Below are 25,647 nucleotides of genomic sequence, written 5' to 3'. Positions count from 1 at the left end.
AACCTGTTCTTTTGGAGACTATTAGGGTTCAGAATTTCAGCGGCAGCACAACGGCTTCCCTCTGGCTTAGATGCCTGTGCACCCCAGAGGAAAGCCTCCACCTCCGCAAAATGCCAAGAGTCGAGTCCTGAAAAGCTGACATCCAAAGTTTGAAAATATTCACACTGGGAGTTTTCCAAGCCAGGAGGATTCAGACAGGCCAAGTAAATTACCATCTCGGTAATTTGTGATTTTCGAGACACTGGTCTGAGTTAAACTTGGCACGCAGTGGCCCGGTTCAGATGGGAGGCTGGAAGTACTTGGGGATAATGGAGCCTTCTGAGGAAACGGTTGATTGCGCATACCGGTGCACATCTGTTGCTGGATGTAGTCTGGGGGTGGTTTGGCTGTTTCTCTGGATGATTTCTTTCTCTTGAAGTGGCGGGCGCGACGATTTTTGAAACCAGACCTGATGAAAACAAATCATGGCAACAATTCTACTACATGATAATAAATGGTCAAATGTGGATCAATTGACTGGATTTTTGATTCTGGAAGACCAGTCTCTGAAGCCAGAGACTCTTTCATGTGAACAGACGGGTACTGTGTGATAAAGAAGGCCCTTTCCAGTTGGTCCACTTGAGCCTTGCTGAAGGTCGTGCGCTCCAAGCGGTACATAGATGCAGGCACATGGTGCGCTGCGGGGGGGGGGGGGGGGGGGGGGCAGATAAATTTATCATAATTCAACAAAAACTAGCATTTTTCACGCTTAGTTAGCGCACTTGAACATCACATTGAAGCCGATTATTCCCACTCACTTCTGCTCGAGTCCCACGCGTAATGCTCGTCCTTCGGATTAAAGGATGCAGTGGGCCATAACTCCGAGTAAACCCTGGTCCCCTCCTTAGAGGTGGTGTTCTTCACAGTATAATCAAACCCATGAGCCATTCTTCTTTGCAAAGTTTTCCAACATGAGTGTTCACATAAAAACCCAGGTTACAGGAGGGTTTTTTATACTTTGCTTGACACAACAAGTGGGAGGAGTCCCACCCCTTTTCCACTAGTGTCTTTGGGAGTAAACTGCGTAAAAGCTGTTTGCCTAACAACTGGACTTCTTTTAGGTCAGGAATGATGGCCGAATGCTTATTTTTAGTTGATTAACCTTTGTGACTATACTAATTCAACAAGTTTTTAAAGGCCTGTTAAAAATTTCCATACGGATCTGTAAAAGCATCCTCTTTTCGCCTGCTGCTGCCTCCCCGGTGCGCATCAAACAAACCTTGGTGTGTGTAGTTGGGAACGTGTATTGGGGAAGCCGCAGGAGTGAGATCTTCCAGGCGGGTAAAATGCGCAGAGGTGACAGATTTGGCTCCATTTGAGACTTCAAAACACCGGAAGAAGCGCAGTCCAATGAAGCCACCTTAACATGGCAGTGCCAGAGGCACACCACCACAGATCTGAATGTGATTTGCAGTGCAAAATTTGGAAACAACATATGACAAAAACGGGATTTTGCTTTTGTACTTGTTTCAGAAAATTATTAAGTACTTTTTTTTTTTCCAAGAGCAGAAAAAAACGCTAAAAACAAGATTCTAGTATCAAATAAAAGTATTTTCCCATCTAGCAAGACTGAAGAAAACAATGAGCTTTCAGACTCTCAAAAGTCACATGACTTGGATTAATATGTCGTTCCATCGATACAAGAGCAATGGAATGTCCTTCAAATGGGTTGTTGAACCTGGTCACGTGGGTCTATCTACACTATGTGACCTCTGAGAATGAAAGGAGAAGGAAGACAAAACAAACAGAGGCTGGTAATATTACCCTACATAAAAAAAACAAGATATTTTATACACATCTATAATTTAAGTGTTTTTGCTATCAAAGCACAAATAATTCATGTTGAGCACTTAAAGGACAAAACGTAGTTTTATTGATTTAATGATTTTGCAAAAGGTTGCTGACATTATAATTGTTCACATAAAATAATGAAATAACATTGATGTAGTGCTTTTCAAATAGAAAACATCAAATGCAATAAAATAACAGTATTTTTATACTGTTGCAAGACTTGCAGGAATCCCACCCTTGAGCAAATAAAAGTAACAATTTGTTTTTAAAGACTGTTTATGTTGTCATAAAACATAGTCTTTTATGTGAAACAATACAAAGCAAAATGTGTTGATTATAATAGAAAAGAAAGCATTCATGGTTAAATCAGTTTTAAAGTCAACCCTAAAGCTCTGAGAACTTTGATTAAAAAACTTTTTTTAACACATTCTTCTGTAAGAAATAGAAGACAATGTTCAAGTGCAAATTATGCTCTTCTCTTTTTTTCTTGTCTTTTCTTTTAACCTCAAAAGCATGTTTGTTTAGTCATTCTTTAAACACCATAGCATCATCTTGACATTGAAACTCTGCATGGCTGACATTTATTTTAAAAAATAATCAACTGTCATTATTCTTATTTTACTCTTTTTTAATTTAAGAGAGTTTTTTAATAATTTAAACAAGGTTTACTTTGTCAAAGAGCTTCTCTTTGACAGGTTGTGACAAATCTAACACAATTTCATACGGGCTTAATAATTCAAAGAGACAACCTCCTGAGTTGCATTACTTTGTGTTTTCCTCCTGCTGCCACAGTCAAACAGATTAACTGATCCATGTTTGATGGATAAACACTGTAGGTTCACAGACAGAGATCACCTTGCATGAAAAAGAAGTAATGTGTAATCCCACACCAACTGAGTTATTTCATTTTATAGTTTTGCATGGTTTATGTAATCCGGTTTTGTTCAGATCAAGTGCAGATGTTATTAAGTAACAAAAACAAGTGCTTATTGATTATTTGTTATCCTTAGAAAACGGTAGTTCATGATATATCATATCAAGTAACAAAATTGAGTTCTCATTCAACTGTCTCATAAAATCTTACATCTTTTTAGTAAACATGAATGATTCACACTTTAGATAACCAATACGTAATAATCATTTATTATCATTAGAACACATCAAACCAAGGATTATTACACATTGCAGATCAAGTAAAGAAAATCAATAGCTTATTGTTTGTAATTTAAATATTTCAATTACCATTGGTTGCACATTACACAATGTAATTCTCATTGGTTGTATTTAAAAGAGCTTTGATTATTTCACCACAATCAAGTTCACACATGTATTTGGAATTATTCAAACACCTGTTGATCCTTAACTCTTGCGTTTTAAATGACCCAATGCGTTTGAGTGTCATCTGTTACTGGATCTGCCTCTCATTCTATTGAACAGTAGTTGTTTTAAAGCAACTCTAAACTCTAACATAAGCATGTTTGTGTGTTCCCACATCTGCTAGTTTACACATTTCTAGACTGAACTGACATACAGATAGGTTTTTAGAGTTCTGTCCATCTTGAAATCAGACTTTATTTGTACATTTATGTTATTATTTCAACATTGTTTGAGCTCATTATACCTAGCCTGTTCCAAAGTTTAGTGCCACACACAGAAACCTTTCTTTTTTGTCCTTATCAATTTAATCCTGAAGTACCTACATCCTCTCAGTTTGTAGCCTTCATTTCCTAAGACCTGCTCATGGATACTGCATGGTAGGGTAATTATTTCCCCCTGGCTTTGTATAGAAGTTTGTGGTGTAAAAATCAATAAGATCATACAGTTTTAAAACTGGATTGATAAAATTCATTGTTTGTATGATCAATAAACCAGCTGGGTCGTTTTTGAAGTAAAATTAGAGGATGTAGTGACCTCTAATGAGTATTCCCCCAAATTTCTATACAGAAGGTGAAATATGGTAAAATTAAGGAGCAGTACAATAAATATCTGCTGTTGTGTTCTAAATATAGATTTGTTTATGATTGAAATACTTTTTTAAATGTAGTTTGTATTTGTCTGTGTAGCTTCCAACTTAGTTTGTCATCGATGACAACCCCTAAGAATTTGATTTCAGTGACTCTTTAAATTGAGACATTATTCTTAAATGTGTTGTCAGCTCATCATGTTGTTGGAGAAATGTTTGCTGCTCTTTGCTGCGCCGCGCGCTGGCGAAATCTAGTCCCGCCTGAGGGCGCGTTCCTGGCCGCTGGGGGAGGAACCTAACGGGCGAGGAGGGCTGTCATCACCGATCCGCTCTGCACTGCGGCTCCTCTCACCATCCCGACGGACCAGGAACTCAGAGACTTCCCCAAAAAAACACAGTCAGGTAGGAGCCGAACAAACCCAAAACGAGAGCTTTTTACGCACAAGCCGAGTAGCTACGTCACGCCAATCTGACACGTTGACTTGACGCGGATGGATCCGGGAGCTTTCCTGACGAGCCGTTACAGCAGCGCTGCGTTAGTCTGCGGGCGGAAAGGGTCTGCGATTGGTCCAACAAGGACGATTTAGCTTTTAATCTAATTAAAAAACAGAACGTTGAAGATCCGCTACGGGGTTAGCTGAACCGGATGTTATAAAGTCGTCACTGCTTTGCCTTGTGGTGACCCAGTTGCTGGTGCGTTATGGTGCTCTCCCTACACTCCTGTTACAGCGCATTCATTGTGTACAGAAACAAAGCAGGGTCATTCAGAATGCGTCTCTGCGAAGCAGTCAAAGGAAAACAGCTGAAGTACTTCCCCACTGTTATGCAAGCTTTTCCTTTTGCAACGCATTTCCAATCATCAGAATACCTTTTATCCCGTTTTTGAAATCTCAAGAACACAAAGAAAGAAGAAAAATCGTAAAATTAATAGACTTCTATATATGGGAAATGCTTGTCAAAGAGTTTTTTTCAGACTTCATATAGAAGAGCTTATCAGTGAAGTTCATTAAAAATATTTTAGGATAAAAAAAGCACTACTTGTCGCTGCAGAAATTCTTATTATCAAGCACGGCAGCAGAAGAATCATGATGCAACCACCAAGCAAAACCTTTCACATTCAATGAAAACCAGTCCCCCTTTTGTTTTTTCTAAGGTTAGTGTGATCCATACAGCTGAATCAACAACAAACTAGCGTAAAAGAAAACATTTAAAACTAGAAGGAGCTATATTGCTGAATGAAAATGAAACTTAAAGGGTAACAAAATTAAATTTATTAAAAATAAATGAAAGAAATAATCAAAATTGACCATAAATAAAAGGAAAACAGCACAATAAAAGAGAATATAGTTTTGTGAAAAATGCCAGTGCTGGGTCTCGAACCAGCGAGCTTCTGCACCAAGGATTACCATGCATTTCAATGGAGGCAAAAATCCTGGGAATTCTTGAATATCTTGAAAAGTTCAAGGATTTGAAAGACCAAAAGTCATAGCTGAAAAAGCTGAAAGAGCTGAACATTTTAGTAGTTGAATGGTTAAAATAGCTTAAAAACCGTAGATGGAGTTAAGCGCCAACAAATGGCGGAAGATACTTTATTAAAGAAAGAGAAACAGGAAAACAATGGGTTGAATGCATTCCACTTATCTGGACGTTTCTCCAATTGAACTAACGTGGGCAAGCAATAATGGATTCATCAGTGTGCACACACTGCAATTAAATTGTAAAAATGAGTAACCAGAATTTTTCTACAGTGTGGGAGTCTGATAAAGTTATACAGGAAGCTATAGTCCAAGTGTTTGTTTTTTTTCATGGAGAAAAGCTTTATCTTTTTGCACATGCCTGTGAACTTTTATCTTCACTTTTCAGCTTTACTATCTCTCTGAAGGTATTTAGGATTAAACCTGATTGTAAACCTGATAGAAAGAATTAGTAGAAACTTAGTAATGAAATGGTACATATTTCAAGTGGATTTGTTCCTGAAAACTCAAAGACTGATTTTAGGCTTACAACAAAAACAAAAATACTGTTTTTAGCACGATAAAACTATTTCACAAGGTGGCCCCTGGGTGTGAGTGAGTGTGTAAGTCATATTTAAGTTTTTGTGCAAAACAACATGCCTATTCATGTCTATCTGATTGCACGTGTACCTTTGTTGCATTGGACATCCCTGAGGTTTCTTTTTTTTTTTCCCCAAAAATCCGTCTTTTAGGAGTTTTTCCTTACCGAGAAGGAGGGTCTAAGGGAAGGGATGCCCAGTTTAGCTTAGTCTGTTTTGTGTAGTTTAGCTTTTACCTGTTGAATTCTATGGCTGATGTCATGTTTTTATACAATTATCGGTATGAAGCCAATTGAGACAACTGTTGTTGTAATATTGGGCCATATAAATTAAATTGATTTGAATTGAATTGAAATTTATGAGCTTTCTTAAAAAAGAGAACACAAAAAAAACTGTCTGATCTATGTAGAAAATGATTATCACATTATAATTGTATTACTGTTTCTTAAATTTGGCTTTGATCTCGCTCTTCCATACCAACCTTTCAGAAAAATACTTTACAAGATAAAGTCTCAGATCTATCTGAAATTGGCTTTTTTAAAATATTTTTTAGTACAAAAGAAAATATTTATTATTTATAATATTTATCTCTTAATGAGAGCAGAAATAGCCACTACCAGAGGCTCAATCCTTCACAATAGAAATACATTTCCAACAATGATCCCAAAGGAATTTCCTGCTAACAGAAGTGGGTCAGAAATGCGTTTGGGTGTCATCTGTCACTGGATCTGCTTACATCTCATTCTATTGAACAGTAGTTATTTTAAAGCAACTTTAAACTCTAACATGAGTATATTTGTGTGTTCCCACATCTGCTAGTTTACACATTTCCTGACTGAACTGACATACAGATAGGTTTTCAGAGTTCTGTCCACCTTAAGTAGTTTTATTTTCTATTAAGTTACTTTTTCATCAATGAAAGCAAAGTTTTATTGTTCAGGTGCAGCTAAAACCCTGAAACAAAGCTGTTCTCCCCAAACCAGATTATTTTCCTGTTTTAGAATACAATATTTTCTTATTTCTGCCCCATTCTGATGTCATTTTGTTCAGGTTTTACCTATTCATTTTCCTCTTTTTCAAGTTTGTCTTCGTGATAAATGGGAACTGCAGTATCCATACCTTCACATGTTTGTTACAAAACATTACAAAAAAGTTTTCCTGAAACCCTCTTCTTTATTAACTTAAAATTGATTTTAGTGGCAGACAGAATGAGAATACGAATAATATCCTGTGTTATTATTCTGTCTTTTTACAAATACAATTTTTTTCAAATGGGAAATACCAAAACCACAATGGATGGTTAATCAAACTCCATTTGCTTCCTTTTTTTTCAAACGTCAGATTTTCTTTTTCCTGGTTTGCAGGATGTCCAGGGAACAGCAGGCAGTGGCTCGGGCCAGAAAAGCCTTCAACACTGGCAGGTCCAAACCTCTGGAGTACCGGATCATCCAGCTGAAGAACCTGAAGCGGATGTTTTATGAGAAGCAAAAGATGATTTCAGATGCCATCAAGAAAGACCTTAACAAGGTGAGCGGCCAGTTAAAACCACCAGAATCAACAAACACTGTGAAGTTTTCGAAGCAGTCAGCTTTTAAATACCAACAATACTACTGCAGTTGCATTATGGAAAAATATGAATGAAGAAAAAATAATTAAAAGACGTTGCCACTTTTTGCAATAATTTTTTCTTCTGCAGTTTGTTTTATTCTGCACCAATTTCTGGCGTATTAACTCATTTACTTTCAAATGTGTCCAGCATTCCAGATCCGATATGTTTGTCTAGTACTTTATATTCCTTCTACTTTTGCTTCATCATAACATCAAAAACACTCATCAAATGTCACTTGATTGACATTCTGCTCACAGTTTTGCAGTCACATGTTGTGAGCTGCCCAGATCCAGCTCCCCTGGAGCAACTGTGGGACATTAACCGGAAAATAAGAAAAGGGGGATCTGAACCGTTCTAACTTGGACTTGAACCAGTGGCCATTAATGGGAGATCTAAAATTGTAATCACTGACACTTTCTTGTCCTGACAAGGCTTTTGGAGTGCGAGGTTCAGGTGAACTAATATTTAAGCCAATGAAACACTCACAAAGCAAACAATCCAGACAAAAACTCGCTCCTCTTCCCAAAAAGCAAGGCTGCACAATCTCTGTGATGGTTCAGATGCCTATCTTTAAAATTTTGACAAAAAGAATTGTTCAAACTCATATTGAGTTTGTTATAAGGCAAACAGCCTAGGGTGTCGATAGAATCTTTTAAAATATTTTTTTCTTTTTATTTATTTTTTTTTTTTTGATTGTTTGCATGTGTGTGTGTTGTAATGCAAACACAAAACAAAAACAACAAAAAACATTGTTGGGAAAAAAGAATTCTGAAAAAAAGAGGAAATATTTGCCATTGGACACCCACAAACAATGCTCTTGAAATTCAGGTTTATAGTTGGGGACTTTGATATTGTTTTTTTTTTTCTAATTTGGCTCTAAAATAAACCACCCCCTCTTTGCTGATGCTCATTTTTTTTCCTATGTTAGATGTTTTTCTGTCACAGATTAGCAGCTAATATTGGCAATGCTAAAACGTTTTAGCTTGGATTTGGAGGGAGAGCTCAGTCATTTCTTTCAAATAATAAAAGACTTAGCAGAATCAACAAGGTGCATTTACAGGAAGAACCCTAACCTGTATGATATTCCAAGAACCTTATGGATGCCTACGCACCATGCACACAGTAGAATACCAGTAGTTGTTTTTCTTTATCCTCAGAGCGTGGAGGTGACACAGCTCCATGAGACCCTGGGCATTGAGAGTGAGATTGACCTGACCATCAGGAAGCTGAAGGACTGGGCAGCCCCTCGGCCTGTGGAGAAGAACTTACTGACCATGTCAGACACCGTGTACGTCCATCCAGAGCCGCTTGGGGTGGTGCTGATCATCGGAGCCTGGAACTACCCCTGGGCTGTCACTGTTGGGCCACTAATCGGAGCCATAGCTGCAGGTACTGTAACTTGCTGGGCATGTGGGGAAAACTAAAATGATGTCAGATTTTAACATAATGTCCTTGTAAATCTAGAGCCGAAATATGCAGCTTGTGTCTGATGGTAACGTCCATTTTCAAACAAACACAAGAAAGCCAAACCATTGCTCACTGACATATGCATTTTCTTGCTGACTGTAGTCTTTTAACTTGTATCTAATTCCCTGTTTTTGGTCCCAGTATTGCAACTGTCACGCTTTTTTTCCATCGTCATGATTTGTGGATCGCGGTTTATTCTGACCTTTGTGACACAATCATGTGAGAGGAGTTTTAAAGATTGTAGTCATGGTTTCCAAAAAAAAAAGGTGTTGCAGAGCAACTTAAACTAACGTACAATGTCTAATACTCTGAGTTTTTAAAAATCACGCCAATGGATGATTTGTCTTTTTTCTCAAAAGTTCCAAATTGAATATTTTGAATCACTTGTGCAGATTTTTGCCTGTTTAGCAGGAAATGTCTTATACCTATTGCTCATTTGCAATATTGGTTTATGAAAATGTGGTGCTGTGTGCAAATGTGCTAAGACTTAAACCCACAGGGCCAGAGGAATGCAAATCATGCAGAAAGTTTGTCCAAAGTGGACTTTGTGCCACGCTCTTCCAATATCAGATCTTACACAAATGTTTATGTCAGTGCAGTGGGTCAAAAGTCTCAGATAAACCAATATGCAATTCAGATTATAAAGTTAAAACTTTTAAGTCAAAGGTTACTAATCTTTTTAAACATAATATGCACATTTCTTAAACAAAGATTTTTATTTTTTGTATTTTTTTGAGTTCTAAATCATTGCAAAATTGGCATCAATGTTTTGTGGATCAGATCTTTTAATTCAAAATGTCAGCAGAAACAGCCAGTAAAGCAGATAAACACAAAAAACAGATAAAGTTTGATGTAACAGACAGGTGAAAGGTCGTGCTGTCACTGCAATTGTAATGTGTCTGTGTGCAGCAAACAGTCAAATCATAGTGCAAGTCTGCAGCACTAAGCTGTGCACCTCAAATAAAAACAGCCATGCATCGAATGAATCTTTTAAAGATCAATAAAGCAGGAAAGTGAAGCTGCAACATTCCAACAAAAATCAGCCTGCTATGTTAGCTTGTGAGGAACAGAGATGATGTTCCTGGGTCAATTTGATGTATGAGGTATGTTAAGTGTTAAGAGGATGTTAAGTGACTCAGAGAATCAGCAAACTTTTTTTTACAGTAAGATCTTGAAGGCTAAAAACATAATATTCTATTTTCCAATGATTTCATAGATTCAGAAATGCAATAAAAAATGACAATTGTTTCTACAAATACAGGATGAAAACAGAGTATTAGTTGGTCAATAATGCTTCATTAAAGAATAAATAAATAAGCATGAGAAAGAATTACTGTGAAATTATGAGATAAACAGTCTGCTATGATTGTGTCATGTGAGGTTGTGAAAGTTATTAGTTCTTGGTCTCAGATTTTGTCAAATAAATTTCCCGTCAAAATGCGACTTATAGTCCAGTGCGACTTATCTCTGTTTTTTTCTACTTTATAATGCATTTTTGGGCTGGTGCGACTTATACTCCGCCGCGACTTATAGTCCGGAAAATACGGTATTCAGTTTATGCTCATTTTGTGCAGATTTGATTTGTATGGAAACAATTAAGACTACGGGTGAGCCAAAATATCGATATGGTAATATTTAGTCCCGCGATTGATTCTCGATGCGTCTTCATCAAGTATCGACCTTTTATTTACGTTTAGAGACCCTGTAAAACGTTATATTAGGCTTTGTTGTATACGTTATATTGTACCTAATGCTCAATTCCGATTTTTTGAAAAAATCCGATTTTTTTGCAAGGCCGTTCACATTTCCAATTAAATGCGAATTTTTGTGATCTCCTGTGTAACCGTGAAATGACCCTGAAGTGACCCGCATGCGCAGAAGAGTACTCAACGGTGAACGACATCACTCGTTGTTTGCGGAAGTGGCTAACGTTAACAATGGATGTCAACAACAGTGTTGTCAAAGCGGAGCTCTTTTTGCATTATTACATTTATTTTCACGAAAAAGCCAGCACAATAACAATCTTCTCATTTTAAGAAGGCATTGGAGCCGGGATCGTCTGGACCCACTGTTGTGGAACGTGGTTGTGTATGTGCTGGGGCAGTGTGCACATGTGTGTGTGTAAGAGACAAGAGAAAGCGCGTGCAGGGAGGTAGAGAATGAGGGGGGCAGTGGGGGCGCGCATTCATGTTGTGTGTTAGGGAGGAAGGAGAACGGTAATAAAAGAAGGCGTCCCCCAGAATAAATGCTATTGACTCTTTATTAACCCGTTCTGGAGAATCTAAGGGTCCGAACGGGTAAGTGAACCCCGGAGGAGGATCCAGCTTGGGTCCCCCCGCGCTTCTGTCCACGGTCGGAAAGGGAGGAAAAAAAGTAAACGCGGGGAAGGTTCAACATCACGGCCGGATGCGAAAAGAGCCCTCGAGTTTGGCCTGAATAGAGCTGTCACCCCAAATATTAATCCAATTGGTGGCCTCGCTTCCTTTCCACTGACTGGTCTCAGCAGCATAATTCGCCAAGGTTGTTGTTTATGTTCTAGTTCCCGCCTACTTCAACGCAGAATTATGATTTTTGCAGCGTACCGATGACGTACGGATCGGATTCATGTGGCCTGGTCGGTCAGACGGCGGTCGCATTTCAAAAGATCGGATACGTATCGGATTCAGGACCACATACCCAAGTGGCCTGGGTCACATTTGAAAAGATCGGATCTGTGTCGCACAGACTGTCATAAAAAGAATCGGAATTGGGTTGTTTCAGCCTGCAGCGTGAACGTAGCCTTAATCATCCTGTGGTTAGACGACTCTTCGGAGGGTCGATAGGGGGTGGCCGTTGCGAGATTGGCTGTCGCGGACGGACGAAAAAGAGTACACAGTCAAACAAAAATGGCGCTGGGGAAAAACAAGGAAAATAGCGAGAGCAGCAAGTTAAAAGATCACCCGGAGTTGTGTGAGAAAGCCGTGGCAGTTGCTGGCTGTAAGCCGACACACCCCGGCGTGGATACCTTTTTCCAGGCGAAGCTACCACCGTCTTCTGCGAGAGCAGAGGCCATGACAAACGGGATTGCTGTTTAAATGTACTAGTACTAGGAGCTCCGTCCCTGCAGCGAGGTGGAGAACGAGGGATTTGGCTTTTTATTTAACGCATTTTTATTTGGTTATACTGAAAAAATGATCCCTGCACTGTATGCCCAGACCAGAGCTATGGTTGAGATGGAAACAGCAGAAAGAGTGGCATCCCTGCCCTTAGACCCCCCCCCCCCTCTTCTCAAAGCAGCGGCAGACGAGCGGCGTCTTGAACACATTCAGCAATGTTACACAAAAGTCTGTTATTCATTACACCAAATAGGACACAAGTCGTTCATTATTATTGTGTTTAAAAACTAAAAAAATAAATGTGGAACTATTTTTCAAAAAAACAGTTTGTCAAGTTCTTCTTTCCTAAAGTTTGATACATTGTGAGTTGTTAGAGAAGCTATATATTGATTATCACATTATCGCCATATCGTGATAGTATTTTTATCGTGAGCAATAAAAATACTATTAGTGATTCCCAGCCCTAATTAAGATGTAATATGATGGGTTAAAAAAATATAATTTCCATGTCATAATCATATTGCATTATTACATGCTTTTCTCATCTACCTGTTCAGGTAATGCCGCTGTAGTGAAGCCTTCAGAAGTCTGTGTTCACACTGCAAAAGTCATGGAGGACCTGCTGCCAATTTATATTGACAAAGTAAGGATGACTTGCAAAAAAATCACAGAAAGAAATGTGTTAATCGCTGAGCAATTTCATTTTTTTTCCACATTAGGAAATTACCATAAAGCAAAAAGTTTTTATTAAAAGAATTGTGTTTGAAGACATTTACAGAAAATGAAAATATAATGGACACAGAAAAAGCCCAGTTTTTATCACTTTAATCCCTTCACAAGCCCTCTGCCTTTTTTCTTTTTTTCTAACTTTTATGTATCCAGGCAGGACAGATTTGGGGAAATATTCTTATTTTCAATTGTGGCCTGGCAAAAGGCAAGCTGTTTTTAGAAATGGAAAGAGAATCATTAAAAAAGTGATAGTGTATTAAATCTTAAATGCATCCTTAAATCATCAATTTGCATCGTAACAAAAATAAAAATCCCTCTTTTTTCCTGTGTGTCAGGAGCTTTACCCTGTGGTGACAGGGGGGGTGCCAGAGACCCAGGAATTGCTGCGCCAGAGGTTTGACCACATTTTCTACACCGGCAACAGCATGGTGGGGAAACTGATCATGGAGGCCGCCGCCAAAAACCTGACACCGGTTACCTTGGAGCTGGGCGGCAAGAGTCCATGCTACATTGACAAGAACTGTGACATCACTATAGCCTGCAGGTCAGGGTCATAACGGGGTTCTAAAATTTGACAGAATGGGTGGACCAGGAGCAGATGTGTGGAGTGTTTGGATAATCCACCTCATGGAATGTCAACAAAAACTTTCTTTATTTTTATTGGAAATTAATATACTTATTTTAAAACAGACCATTTTGATCGCAGTTTAAGGAGTTTTTGCTACAAAACTGTGACTTTTGCTCTTATTTTAGGGCCAATTGTGCTAATGGCCTTTGGAGAAATGCTGCGTTCATGGAATGTTGGAAAGATTGGAAAAATTAATGTCAGCATGAATGTCAGAAAAACAAAACATTTACCAACACCAAATAAATGCAAAATAATTGTCTGCACTTAAACAAAAGTCAATTTATTTATTAGTGCGCCATCTATGGGGAGACACCAGAATTACAGGGAAAATTAACCATCAACTAGGATTAAACATTTTAAGGATCTGCTTTCGGCTCCCTCAACTCTGCATTAAAATTTTCTTAATAAATCATAGTAATAGTATCTTTTTATAATAGCAAAAGATGCTTTTTCAAATCGAGGTTGTAGTGTCTCTACTTCCTGCTATCAACTTAATGTTTTTACTTTGCTCTCTGTTCAGGCGCACTGCGTGGGGCAAGTACACAAACTGTGGTCAGACGTGCATTGCCCCAGATTACATTCTTTGTGAGCCCAGCATGCAAGACCGGATCATTGAAGAAATCAAAAAGGCCCTTAAGGTGCTAAAGACATGAAAATACAAAATCTTTAAGTCTGGAGTTGTTTGAAAGAAAAGTCAATAAAAATTCTCCAAAACTTTTACGCCAATTGTGAATTCTCTTCTGCAGGAGTTCTACACAGATAACCCAAAGACCTGCGCTGACTACGGCCGCATCATCAATCAGCGCCACTTTAAAAGGATCATGAACATGTTGGACGACTGCACCATCGCTGCAGGAGGAGAAAATGACGAAGCCAACTGCTACATAGGTCATTTTATCAGAGAGCTGACACTTTTCATCAAAGTAGTTCTTCTGAAAGATGTTTGTTTCATTTGTTGTAATGTTTTTTTGTGTTTGTGTTTAGCTCCCACTGTTCTGCGGGATGTAAAACCTGAGGCCAAAGTGATGCAGGAGGAAATATTTGGACCTTTGCTTCCCATCATAACTGTCGGTGGAGTTGATGAAGCAATCGAGTTCATAAATAAAGGAGAGAAACCTTTGGCTCTTTATGTCTTCTCATCAGATAACAAGGTAATATTTCAGTTATTTTCAATAAAATACAGTCAAATGTTAACAATAAAAAAGCAAACATTTTAAGTTACAGTTCAGTGTTTATTTTCTCTTAGGTTATCGACAGAATAAGAGATGAAACTTCCAGTGGAGGCTTTGTGGCCAACGACTGTCTAGTTCACTATTCTATCAGCTCGCTGCCTTTTGGAGGAGTGGGTGAGTAAACACAGGAAGAAAGCACACTCTGCTCCAAGGAGTTTTTCTATTGTGTTTATCTTGAGTTTATTACTGTAGCTATTACGTGAAAGAAAGAAACGGGCAGGAAGGCATAGTTTAAACATTAGCGTTTGGAGTGCCCTCTCATGTGCAAAAAAAAAATAAGCTCTCGGCAAAAACATAGGGATGGAGTTTAAAGAACAACACAGAACTGTGCAAAGCCTGCCAGGCTAATTCACTCCTGAAAGACCCACTCTGATGATGTTTTTGGTGTGTTTTCAACTTGTTCTTGTGGCTATTACATATGATGGAGACCTTACATAAAGAAAAATTAGCTTAAAATTGCATTTCTAAGTATTCGTTTATTTTAACTGTTATTAATCGGGAGCAGCTGAAAAAATGCTCTTTGAAAAGGCTTGTAGTTGTATTGTAGAAGCTACAATCGGCAGACCACCAGCTCCCTTTCTGATGCATCCTCTTGCAGACAAAAAGATCCATGCAGGTCTAGGTTTTCCTTGCCTGAGCTAGCATCTGACTCAAAACTGTACAGCTGGATAACTACATTATTGCTCGCCATTTTTGCTCCACCGGGTGTTAGGGGCTGTAAGCTAACAGGAGAGAGTGTAAACAGATAGGTGATGGGATGTAAGAGTGAGCTGCAGTAGTTTATTTCCAATAAACGGCTGCAGCTCTGCTCTGTCCTGGAATATGACAAAAGTTTCTTGATTTTTGGCTAAAAATGGCATAATCATATTTAAAAGACAACTGGGAACACTTTTACACTAGATCAAAATATGATTGGACTTTTAAGGACAGGAATAATACATGTCGGATAAAGAAAAGGCAACTTTTCCAATTGGTTTTATTCCAGTCGGTCATGACGCTCTCAGAAGCTGGACTGTATATGAAACCAGTTTTAGATAATGCAAAACTATGGTGACACGATAAGCAATAAGCAACACTAAATCAACCTGGCATTTTCTAAACAACAAGTAAAGTTGAGGTCAAACTCCATTGTCTTCTCCATCCTTTATTTTTCACGAACAGGGAACAGTGGTATGGGCTGCTACCACGGCAAGTACAGCTTTGACCAGCTGAGCCACCTGCGTGGATGTCTCATCAAGAAACTCAACATGGAGGGCGTCAACAATGTGCGCTACCCTCCTCACACACCTAAGAAGCTGAGCTGGGCGCGCTTTATCCTCCTAAAGTCCTCAAGCCTGGGCTGGATAGGTCGCATGGCGATGCTGGCGATTCTGGTTGTGGTGGCTGCTGTGGCACTCCAGGTACAAGGGGATATGTACACAGCATTACTATACATGGCATGTTTCAAAAATAATGCTTGTATAAAAATCTGTGATTCTTGCAGATCTACAATGCACATAATGTGTCTAGTTAGACAAAATAATAATTTCCCACTATTTCCCATCTGCAGCACAAAGCAAGGAAAGAAAGACATAAAAAGTAGTACCACAACTGCATGGAAAAACCTAAAAAGTAATATTCCATGTGTACAGATTTTAGTAAACATTTGTTTTTAAAAAGCAGAAATTTAGAGCAGCAAACATGCTCATTTAATAAAACCCAAATGAAAAGCTATTTCTCCGTTGTGTGAAGTCTAAATAATGTTTCTCTAGAATTTATTTAAAAAATCCATTTTATTTGCAAGTCTGCTACAGGCTAGACTCCTCGCATCAGTCAGATTTCCGCAAAAACAAAATGTTTAAAGACCTTCTCCAATTAAAATCATGTTTTTGGTGTTTTTAACATGTTCTTGTGAGATTTTTATCAAAATGGAGGACTTTATTATTAAGTAAATTAACCTTAGATTAATCTCAAAATTGCATTTCTGAGTAGTTCATTGTTGAAATTGTTGTGAATCAGGAGCAGATGAAAAAAGCAGTTTGAAAAAGAGCTTATTTTTTATATAAAAAATACGCTGGGGATGCTCCGTGCCCACAGTCTGCCCACAACTTAGAAGTGAAATTCTATTGAACTACTGTCGCTCTGCAGAAACTTTGCCAGTAAAACGGCAGTTGTTGTTTTTTTTAATTTTGGCTATAAATGACATAATTCTAATTAAAAGACCACTGAGAATATTTCTAAAATAGATCAGAGGGTCTAAAAATAACAGAAGACTACTTTAACAATTTAGTCCCATCCCCGTCCTTTGGTAAGAATTTGTCCGTTTGTCTTGTATTTTTGGATTAAATGGTTGTTCTGACCTCTTGACCTACTTCATAAATTAGCTACTTAAGATTTCTGCCACAGCATCACTTTGTAAGAACTGTGTACAATTTTTTAGCAGCATATTTCATCTGAAAGAGATAAAATGTCGGTGGGAAAAAGGACAAAAATCAACACACATATCTAAATAAGGAGTTTGCAGGTTTTAAAGAGTAAATCATTATATTACACATTCCTTGGGATTATTTAATCAATGTTTAAATAATTTACACATGTTGAGGGAGAATGACAACATTCCTAATTTTCTGTTGTAGGCATTGATTTTTAGAAAGCTTTTTTGGTGGGTTTAAACTATCATTTTGCAGTTTTTTGTGTTTTATTTAAATTTATATAAGTGTATGTCATGTAAAAACACAGTTTTATTTTTTGCTACTCTGTATACCTTTACATTTCTCTCCTTATCCTGGTGTTTTATGTCAGGCAAAAGCCAGCTAAAAATGTTAATATACATAATTTTATGATCCAACATCCAAAAACTAAACCTATTTGTTTTTCAGAGATATCTTCACTGAAGACGTCCTGCGGCATCCCACACAGCAAGTCGACTGTCTTCTCTGCATATTAATTCAAATCAGCATCTACAGAAATATACAGGATGATTTCAATGTTGCCTTAATCATTGTAACATTTCAACATTAGAAGTGTCATGGGTTACAGTCTAGAAAACACTTATTAAGAGAAGCATTTATTGTCATGTAAGGCTCTTGGGTTTATACTCTGCATGGCTGTGACCCTTTCATTTCAAACCTGTTAGATCAGGTTTGCCACATTTTCTTTCATGTATTGTTATACAACATTTAAATAATAGTTTTAAATGAAGTAAATAGTTCTTTTTAAGCTACTGTGTTGTTCACAGTACACTGTCAGATTTAAGAAAAAGAATGTTGACATGAAGGGCTGGAAAAATGAAGTTAGTCTGTTTTTTTACTGTGCTGCTTGCAGCTCATGTTGACTATAATCTCTGTCATGGATGGATTAACAGTTAACTTGACGTTAGCCTTATAGTTTGTGTTCTTTCCCTGATTCATCATCATATGTAGGATCACTTTATCTGGTCTTCCTAAACACATCAAAGGCCTTCAACACTTTTTAATAGAAATTGTTTTGTGATCAGTTTAAACGGATAAAATGTGATTATATCCTCAACATTTCAAGTTTTTTTAATGATTAAATATGTATTTTCATTCAAAAAGTAAAATAAATTTATTGATATTTGCATTTGTTGCTGACTTTTTTTTAATTAAATAGGCAGGAGAAAGCTAAGAAAGTGGGATGGAAGGCTGATTAAAAATGATGTCTTGCAACAAAAAATGTTTTTGTTCCTTTTTTTAATTTTTTGTTTGCCAAAAATAACTGGTCATATTTTACATTTGTGTTTTAAATATTGGACAATGACATCAATGTAAAAATCTTTAGTTAGTATACTTTTTTCTTTTTATATATTAAGTACAAAAACATTTGGCATATAGTGATTACATATGAGGAACACCTTGGAAATAATAGGCTGAACATGTTTTCTTTACCAAACATTTCTTATACCGATGAGTCTAACAAAGTATTCTAAAGCATTCCTATAAGATGATGTTGGTGCACACTGACATGATAGCATGCTGCAGCTGCTGTTGAACTGATATCTGATAACCTTGAAGACCATCCGACTACAGCAAACCCATTGTCCATTTTCAGCCAATCATTTTGGGATCACATTGTGCATCATCCTGCCACCATAGAATGGCTGCATTGTACTCACAAAGAATAGGAGCAGGTTTTAGTGTTGAAACTATTCTTGATGGACCTGGAATATGGCAACAGAAAAAAAATATCTCCATGCAATTCACCAACATAAACTGCAAATGTTGTTAAGGCTTTAATTTATGCCCTCTTAAGATCAGACACCTTTTTTTCCAGTCTTCCATTGTTTTAGTCCTGTGTTAACTGTAGTGTCAGCTTCATCAGTCTAAAGGTTTAGTTACCTGAGAGTAAACCCCTGTATGAGGAGGTCCAGCAGGTCCACTCAGTCAGGGTCAGAAGCACTGTATCAAAGGGGGAACTAACACCCCTGAGTATTTTATTTTTATTTTATTTAACTAGGAAAGTCCCATTGAGATTAAAAAACTCTTTTTTAAGGGAGTCCTGGCCAAGCGGCAGCAGCGACTAAAATACAGTTACATAATTACAAAGAGCAAAATAACATGAAATAACAAACCAATTATGAAAAACAAGTGCATGTTTTGGAGTCAGCCTCGAGACCTCTCAGTTTAACTTTAAAAGCATTCAAGGAAATCCACTCTGTCAACTTCCAGTCCTTCTGCAACATGTTCCATGCATAAGGTGCAGAGGTTCGGTGCGAGCAACTGGAACAGAGAGCAACACATGATCATGTGAACGAAGAGAATAAAAATCAGCCCTTCTCTGTGACAGTAAGGAACAGATGTAGGTCGGCAGTAGTCCAAGCAGTGCCTTTTAAATGAAAGTGTACCAATGAGTCCTCCTCCGTATGGCCAGGGCAGGCCAACCCACTCGAGAATACAACTCACAGTGATATTTCCCACCTAGGTTCAATGCTGTAGGACTTGACCCAGCAACCCTGTACCCGGAGATCCATCCATGTCGTAGTGTACTCAAACGAGCTCCTGCGATGATGTTCAAACGTTCAAACTGAAGCATGTTAACCACGGCTGTGGCTGTGATGTAACTGAGTCATGTAGTAGACATGCACAATGATTGTTCTGCTTCCCTTTTGAGCATCTAAACTCAACACTGTTTTGATTTTCCCTAAAGCCATTTTGTCTTTGCCAGAAATTGTGGTAGAAATTAGGGGCATCATTTAAGGGTCATAGTAATTCCATGAAGTGACTTTTTGTGAACGCCTGACCTCCATCAGCAGAAATCATTTATATCCTTCATGGGACAATGAGGCTTTTAATTTTGACGAATGAATTGAAGCTGCAGTTACGAAATTAGGAGATTTGCCCCCCAGGTGTCTTTCAGGGTCACTTTGCTCCGCTGTTCATTAACTAAAACATACACAGCTTTTGTCACCCTCATCAACACCTCCCTCCCACTTTCAAGATTTGCTCAGAGTCAGCATGTGATGGCAGCAGGCTAGAACTCCAGGAGAAACTTGGTTCATCCTTGTGCTGCTCCAGTCATGGGCTTTTCCCTCTACCTCCTTACTTTGCATCTTCTTCTCTCTCAGTGCAAAGGTAGGACACACATGAACATTCTGCAATTTTCTTTCATGTATGTTTTTGTAATGTGGGTATTACATTTTTTAACTGCTCTTGTTTATTATCAGGAAAATCTTTAGTCTAAGACTGTTTAAAAATGGCAACAAAATAGATTTTTTAAATCATATTTGCAATGTGGTTAACTTTTTTGTTAATGAGTTACTAATTAAAATTTAGGAAAATAAAAAAGTATGTAAGCTCAGATGAGTGTAATCATATGTTAGGTTTGAAGGAATCACTATTTAAAATGCAAAAAAAAGTAATAAAACCATTTTTCCAAAAAAGGGGGAAAAAAGCATCAAAATTGAAATTTGTGTTTAAAGTTGTGATAATTTACAGGGTGGATATTTTATTCAATCAGTTCTAAAAGTAAAAGACAGGAGATAAATGGAGCATCTCTATAAACTTAGCCACACACAAAACACATTTTTAAAAGTTTTCCAAACATTGTCACCAGCAACTTTCTGAAATTCCTAAAATTATATAAATAAGAGAGACTGTCAGTCTGCAATTACAAAGAAAAAAAAATATAACTAAAATGACAATGAAATCTCTGACTTATGATACACATGTTTTTCTACAACAGAGGCATGTATTTAATGAAAGATGGAACAAATGAATTGAAGAACAGATGCATACATTTCTTGGTAAAACTTTGGAATTTGCCTTTTCTCTAACTGCTCGGTCTAACAGGGCTGCATGAGCCAGGTGGAGGAGAGCCAGCCGTCACCTGTGTATTGTTCTCGCTTGGTGAGAACTGTGGTCCTCTTTCAAAGACTGGCTTTGTGGGAGACACCTGGCTTAATCCCTGCTTCTATATCAGCTAAACGGTTTTCTACAGCAGCTTTCATTCCCACCAGAATTAGACACCAGACTTTTGTCCACATCAGTGCACGAGTGCCAGACTAAATGACTTCATCAGCACCTGATGGAGGGGTGGTGTAGAAGCAAATTACAAATTGTGAATTTACAATAGATATATTCAAGAACCTTTATGGATCTAACAAATACGTAAAAAACACTTTTAGCTGTTTTTGTTGAAAAAAATGGTTTTGTTTCAACACAACACGATAGAAGTGATTATGTGCACAAAGCTCGTCTCTCTTCAGCTGTAAATCACAGATCTTTACATTTAGAATTTATCTTTTAAAAACTGTCTTTGAAGCTGCATTAAGTTCATGAGTTTGGAGCAAAATGCTGAAAAAAGCAGAAGAGCTTCAAGTTACAACCCAATTTTTTTTACTGTTATGGAAAATTGCCAGAAAGATATCAGTTATAACTACAAATAATTCTGACCCAAGGTTTACAAATAAGCATACTTAGCAGATTAAATGTAAAATATTTCAATCTGCATATAACTGGGGTATTTTGTTTTGCCTTCAGCTCAGTGGTGTTACCAGCGACAGTACTGCGATGACACATGCAAAGGTAAGACCACTGATAGAGGATACTCAGATTTAATTCACATTTGGAGATTTAAAAAATGAGAGCCTAAACAGGATGACACTTCTTTAACAGTCTTAAGCTAAATAAAGATGTTCAAACTGAATTAAAAAAATTACAAATTGTTTAACTTTAGTTTGGTCTTAAATTCACATTTTACTAGAAAAAAATGGAACATTATCAACAGACTATGTAAATAAACTATAAACGTCAGGCGGTAAAAAGAAAACAAAGAATCAAAGTCATAATTCATTCACCAGGAAACAGCATTTAAAGACGTATGCCCCAAAAGTCATTAAAGTATAGGAAGCTGACTTCATCAACCTTTTATCCTGCAGCAAAACAAAGGAAAGTTTATCTTCCTGGTGGGTGTCAGGTTGGGGGGGGCTGGGGAGCATGAAGGACCCAGAATGCAGAGACGGGAGGCACACGGTTCCAGGGCAAGGGATTTAATCAACTAACAAAAAGTGCTGCCAAGCAGGGAAACAAAACTAAAACTCACTGTGGGCATAGCATGAAAACATGAGAAGGGAGTCAGGGAAGAGACATTAATGGACCAGCACAAGAGGTCTTAAATACAGACAGGACAGACAAGACACAGGTGAACATTATCATGAGAGATTGGGACCAAGGAAGTAAAACTCAAAAACATGTCATGCAGGGAACCTTTCAAAATAAAACAGGAAACAAAACTCAAACATGACAGAACAAGGTAGAAAGGAAAAACCAATACAAAGAAACTCAAACCATGACAGTGGGGTTCTGAAATTTGAATCGGTGTTTGTGTTGTTCAGACCCAAGCAGCTGGGAAACTGAGTTTCCCCGTTGTGGAGGATTGCACCAGTCTCCAATCAACATTGTCACTAGAAAAGTGCATGTGACCAACAACCTGCCACCCCTTATCTTCATCGGTTATACTGACATTATCAACATTACTGTGGAAAACAAGGGACACTCAGGTAAAGAAGCAGACACTGTTACCATCCTAAAAAGACTGTTTCTGTGGAAGCCAAAAAAAAAGCTTTCATGACCGCCTTTCCACCCCTGCAGCTCATTTTGCCCTGCCTCCATCAGTGCGACTGACAGGAGGAGCTCTGCCCGGTTACTACCGAGCAGCCCAGTTCCACTTCCACTGGGGAGGGAAGGGGAGGCCGGGGTCAGAGCACACTATTGACGGAGAAAGATTCCCCATGGAGGTACATTTAATTCTGATATATTTGTTCATTTCAAGCATTAAAATAATGAAAAATACAATAAAAGGGATTAAAAAACACAGATATCTCAAACTCATTTCAGACAGTAAGTGATACATTGGTTGGAAAATAAAGAAAAATAAACAAAGCTGAAAGATGATGATGCAATCTTCTTGACATGAAAACACATAATGCACACGCAAGTCCCATTAGATTCATTGAATATGATGATTATCACTTAAAAAGTCAATTGGAGTTTGATTTGTGTAAGTTGAAAGAAGCGAATGTATTTAATCCCACCTCTATTATGTTTGTTTGTTTGTTTTTTTACATATTGCCATGATCTGGTTCTTATCAGGTTAAGTGCAGATTATTTGTCAAGTGGCAGAAAAGAGATCTTATTGATTATCCTCATGCCTCAAACATTCTTATGTCATTTGAGTAAATATTAAAATGAATCACAAGTCATGTAAAACGTTTAAATCATTATGAATTTATGTTTATTATAAAATATAGATTACATAAATTATCAATTTTAAATTATAATGATTATGCTTTATTAGGTTGTGTGTATGGGGTCGGGGAGTTGTGGGCATTGTGTGCGCGTGTGTAAAGGTTTTCGTTTTTTTTCTTATTGGTTTTATATAATAGAAAGTAGAAAATAGAAATAAATAGTAAAAAATAGTTTGAATGTGTACCATGAGTAATAAAAATGCTTCAAAAATAAAGTTTGAAGTTTAAAGAATAGTAACTCATTAATTGGTGGGTCATTAATGCATTACCACATTCATCCAGTAATCATAGCTACAAATTGCTGATCAAGTCAAGAAAATCAATAGCTCATTGACTGTCATGAAAAAACATCTTAACATCGTTTAAGTAAACATTCATCTCTAGTTCTGCTTGTGGAAGTGACATTCTGGGATTTGTTGTTCTCAGTTTTAATTATCCTGGAATTTAGCTGCACAGAAACATAGAACTACTGATAAAGAAAAAATCTTAACAAATCAAAATGCAACAAAAAAAAGGTATTTACTTTCTGTCTAACCCATTAAGATGGTAAAAATGTACATTTCTGCTTTGACTAGTATTTGAATTATATTGTATAATAAGATTAGTTTGTTCAGACTTCATTCCTTTGAGTTCATATACATCAAATGGTTTATTTTCTCATGAACTATCAGCATGCCTCTAATAAGAAAATGTGGTTTTAGAAAATGGGTTCGTTTTTAGAAAATATCTACACCCATCTGATTAACAACATACAGGATTTCATTGTCGTAAAAGGTAAGGTACTTATTTTTCTCTTTTTTTCTAAACAGCTGCACATAGTCCACATTAAGGAGCCGTACAGCTCTCTGGCAGAGGCACAGCATGACATGGCGGGCATAGCTCTACTGGCCTTCCTGTTTGAGGTCATTAGAGAGGAGATTATTCTTAATTTATCTAATTTTATAAACCAAATCTGATCATTTCTGAAATTTGAAGCATCATCTGTGTGGTGTCCTTCCTCACAGGAAACAACAGACAATCATCCTCATTTGGACACAGTCATAGCTGCTTTAGGCCTTGTACAAAACAACGGTAAGAGTTAGAAAATTTGGCACAAGTTGCTGTTTTATAGTGTGTCTGGCTGAAGTTTAGGATTTGACTTCAACAAAGTAATTTTGCAAAATAGAAGCCACAAATCAGGATGTTTGAATGCCTTTTTGAGTATGCGTGTCACTGGATCTTTTTTTTTTTATTTCTCTCTGAGTCCAGGGAGCACCACAGTCATCCCAAACTTCCGTCTCAGTGACATCATCCCACCAGCGAGTGACCTTCACCATTACTATCGCTATGTGGGCTCCATGACCACTCCGGGATGTGAGCATGCAGTGGCCTGGACTGTGTTCCATCGAACCCTGTCCATCAGCAGTCGACAAGTACGCAATTTCTGAACCTTTTACGTGTCTAACAAACAGTGGCAGTAATATGATAAGTAATTTTAAAAAAACACAGTCTTCTTTTGATTACAGTTGGATGCCATTATTAAGCAATGTCGATTCTGGACAGGATTGCCAATGACAGACATCTACAGACCCACACAGCCTCTGGACGGCAGAATAGTGTACAGCACTAACTCAGGAACAGCTCCGAAGAGCGTCATCCACCTGTGGAACAGTTTTTTTTTAGCTGTGCTTCTGACATCAGCGCTGACACAATAAATGGTCAAAGGGAAAACGCTAAGACCTCCGATGGAATGGTGCCTCCAAGATTTACCTAGGAAAAGTCACAATGCTGCACATTTTGTGACACACATTCTAAAATGGTATGCCTCTGTCAAACATTAAAAGCAATGTAAAAAAAAACAAATTCATGTTGATAACTGACATGTATGTAGTTTAGGGATGTGGTTTAGTCACTTTCTAGTAGTGTGAGAAGTGAACAGCTCTTTCATTTTAAGCATCAAGATTTAACTCAAACTAGTTATACTGAAGATTGAATTTGCTATTAACACACTTCCTTATGTTATCCTCTCTCTTTAAGGTTTTATACAAATACTGATGCTTTCAGATTTGATTTTTCTATAACGTAAAGAATAAAAAAACATCTAAAGTTTCTATTTCTTTCTTAATTTTGGTTACAAGCTGAATTTATCCTTTTATCCATGTTTTAATTTGACTTGTTTGGTTCTATTTTATCTTTGATTTTAAAGGACCAAGCGGTATAAAAAGTACACTCTAATTGCAATTCAATAGCATTACCCCACCAAGAATCCCGACTGACAGATGGCGTTCACTAAAATGCAGATAACTTGAAATGTTTAGGCCT

At 37.6% G+C, this 25,647-nt stretch overlaps 2 protein-coding genes across 3 annotated transcripts; both read left to right on the top strand.

Moving 5' to 3' along the window:
* The first annotated feature begins 4,062 nt into the window (after positions 1 to 4,062).
* LOC101156839 (fatty aldehyde dehydrogenase) lies at positions 4,063 to 18,182 on the top strand. The gene is made up of 11 exons (XM_004076157.4): positions 4,063 to 4,195; positions 7,211 to 7,373; positions 8,613 to 8,844; positions 12,575 to 12,660; positions 13,082 to 13,290; positions 13,895 to 14,012; positions 14,121 to 14,262; positions 14,359 to 14,525; positions 14,621 to 14,720; positions 15,768 to 16,006; positions 17,465 to 18,182. Exons 2-11 carry the CDS (start codon positions 7,212 to 7,214, stop codon positions 17,477 to 17,479), a joined length of 1,470 nt encoding a protein of 489 aa, XP_004076205.1. The 5' UTR covers positions 4,063 to 4,195; position 7,211; the 3' UTR covers positions 17,480 to 18,182.
* Positions 18,183 to 18,280: 98 nt separating this feature from the next.
* Positions 18,281 to 25,436, top strand: LOC101161258 (carbonic anhydrase 4). Of its 2 annotated transcripts, none has more exons than XM_011483247.3 (8): positions 18,281 to 20,173; positions 21,581 to 21,625; positions 22,435 to 22,599; positions 22,715 to 22,836; positions 24,156 to 24,248; positions 24,351 to 24,417; positions 24,595 to 24,758; positions 24,852 to 25,436. In XM_011483247.3, the coding sequence occupies exons 1-8, from the start codon at positions 20,119 to 20,121 to the stop codon at positions 25,038 to 25,040; spliced, it is 900 nt and encodes a 299-aa protein (XP_011481549.1). In that variant the 5' UTR covers positions 18,281 to 20,118; the 3' UTR covers positions 25,041 to 25,436. The 2 variants fall into 2 exon arrangements, with proteins under 2 accessions (XP_011481549.1, XP_004076308.2); XM_004076260.4 differs by having other exon boundaries at positions 22,691 to 22,836.
* The last annotated feature ends 211 nt before the right edge of the window (positions 25,437 to 25,647 follow it).

Source organism: Oryzias latipes, chromosome 14, assembly GCF_002234675.1.
Source record: "Oryzias latipes chromosome 14, ASM223467v1".
NCBI lineage: Eukaryota > Metazoa > Chordata > Actinopteri > Beloniformes > Adrianichthyidae > Oryzias > Oryzias latipes.
This window is presented reverse-complemented; position numbering and strand designations above follow the sequence as displayed.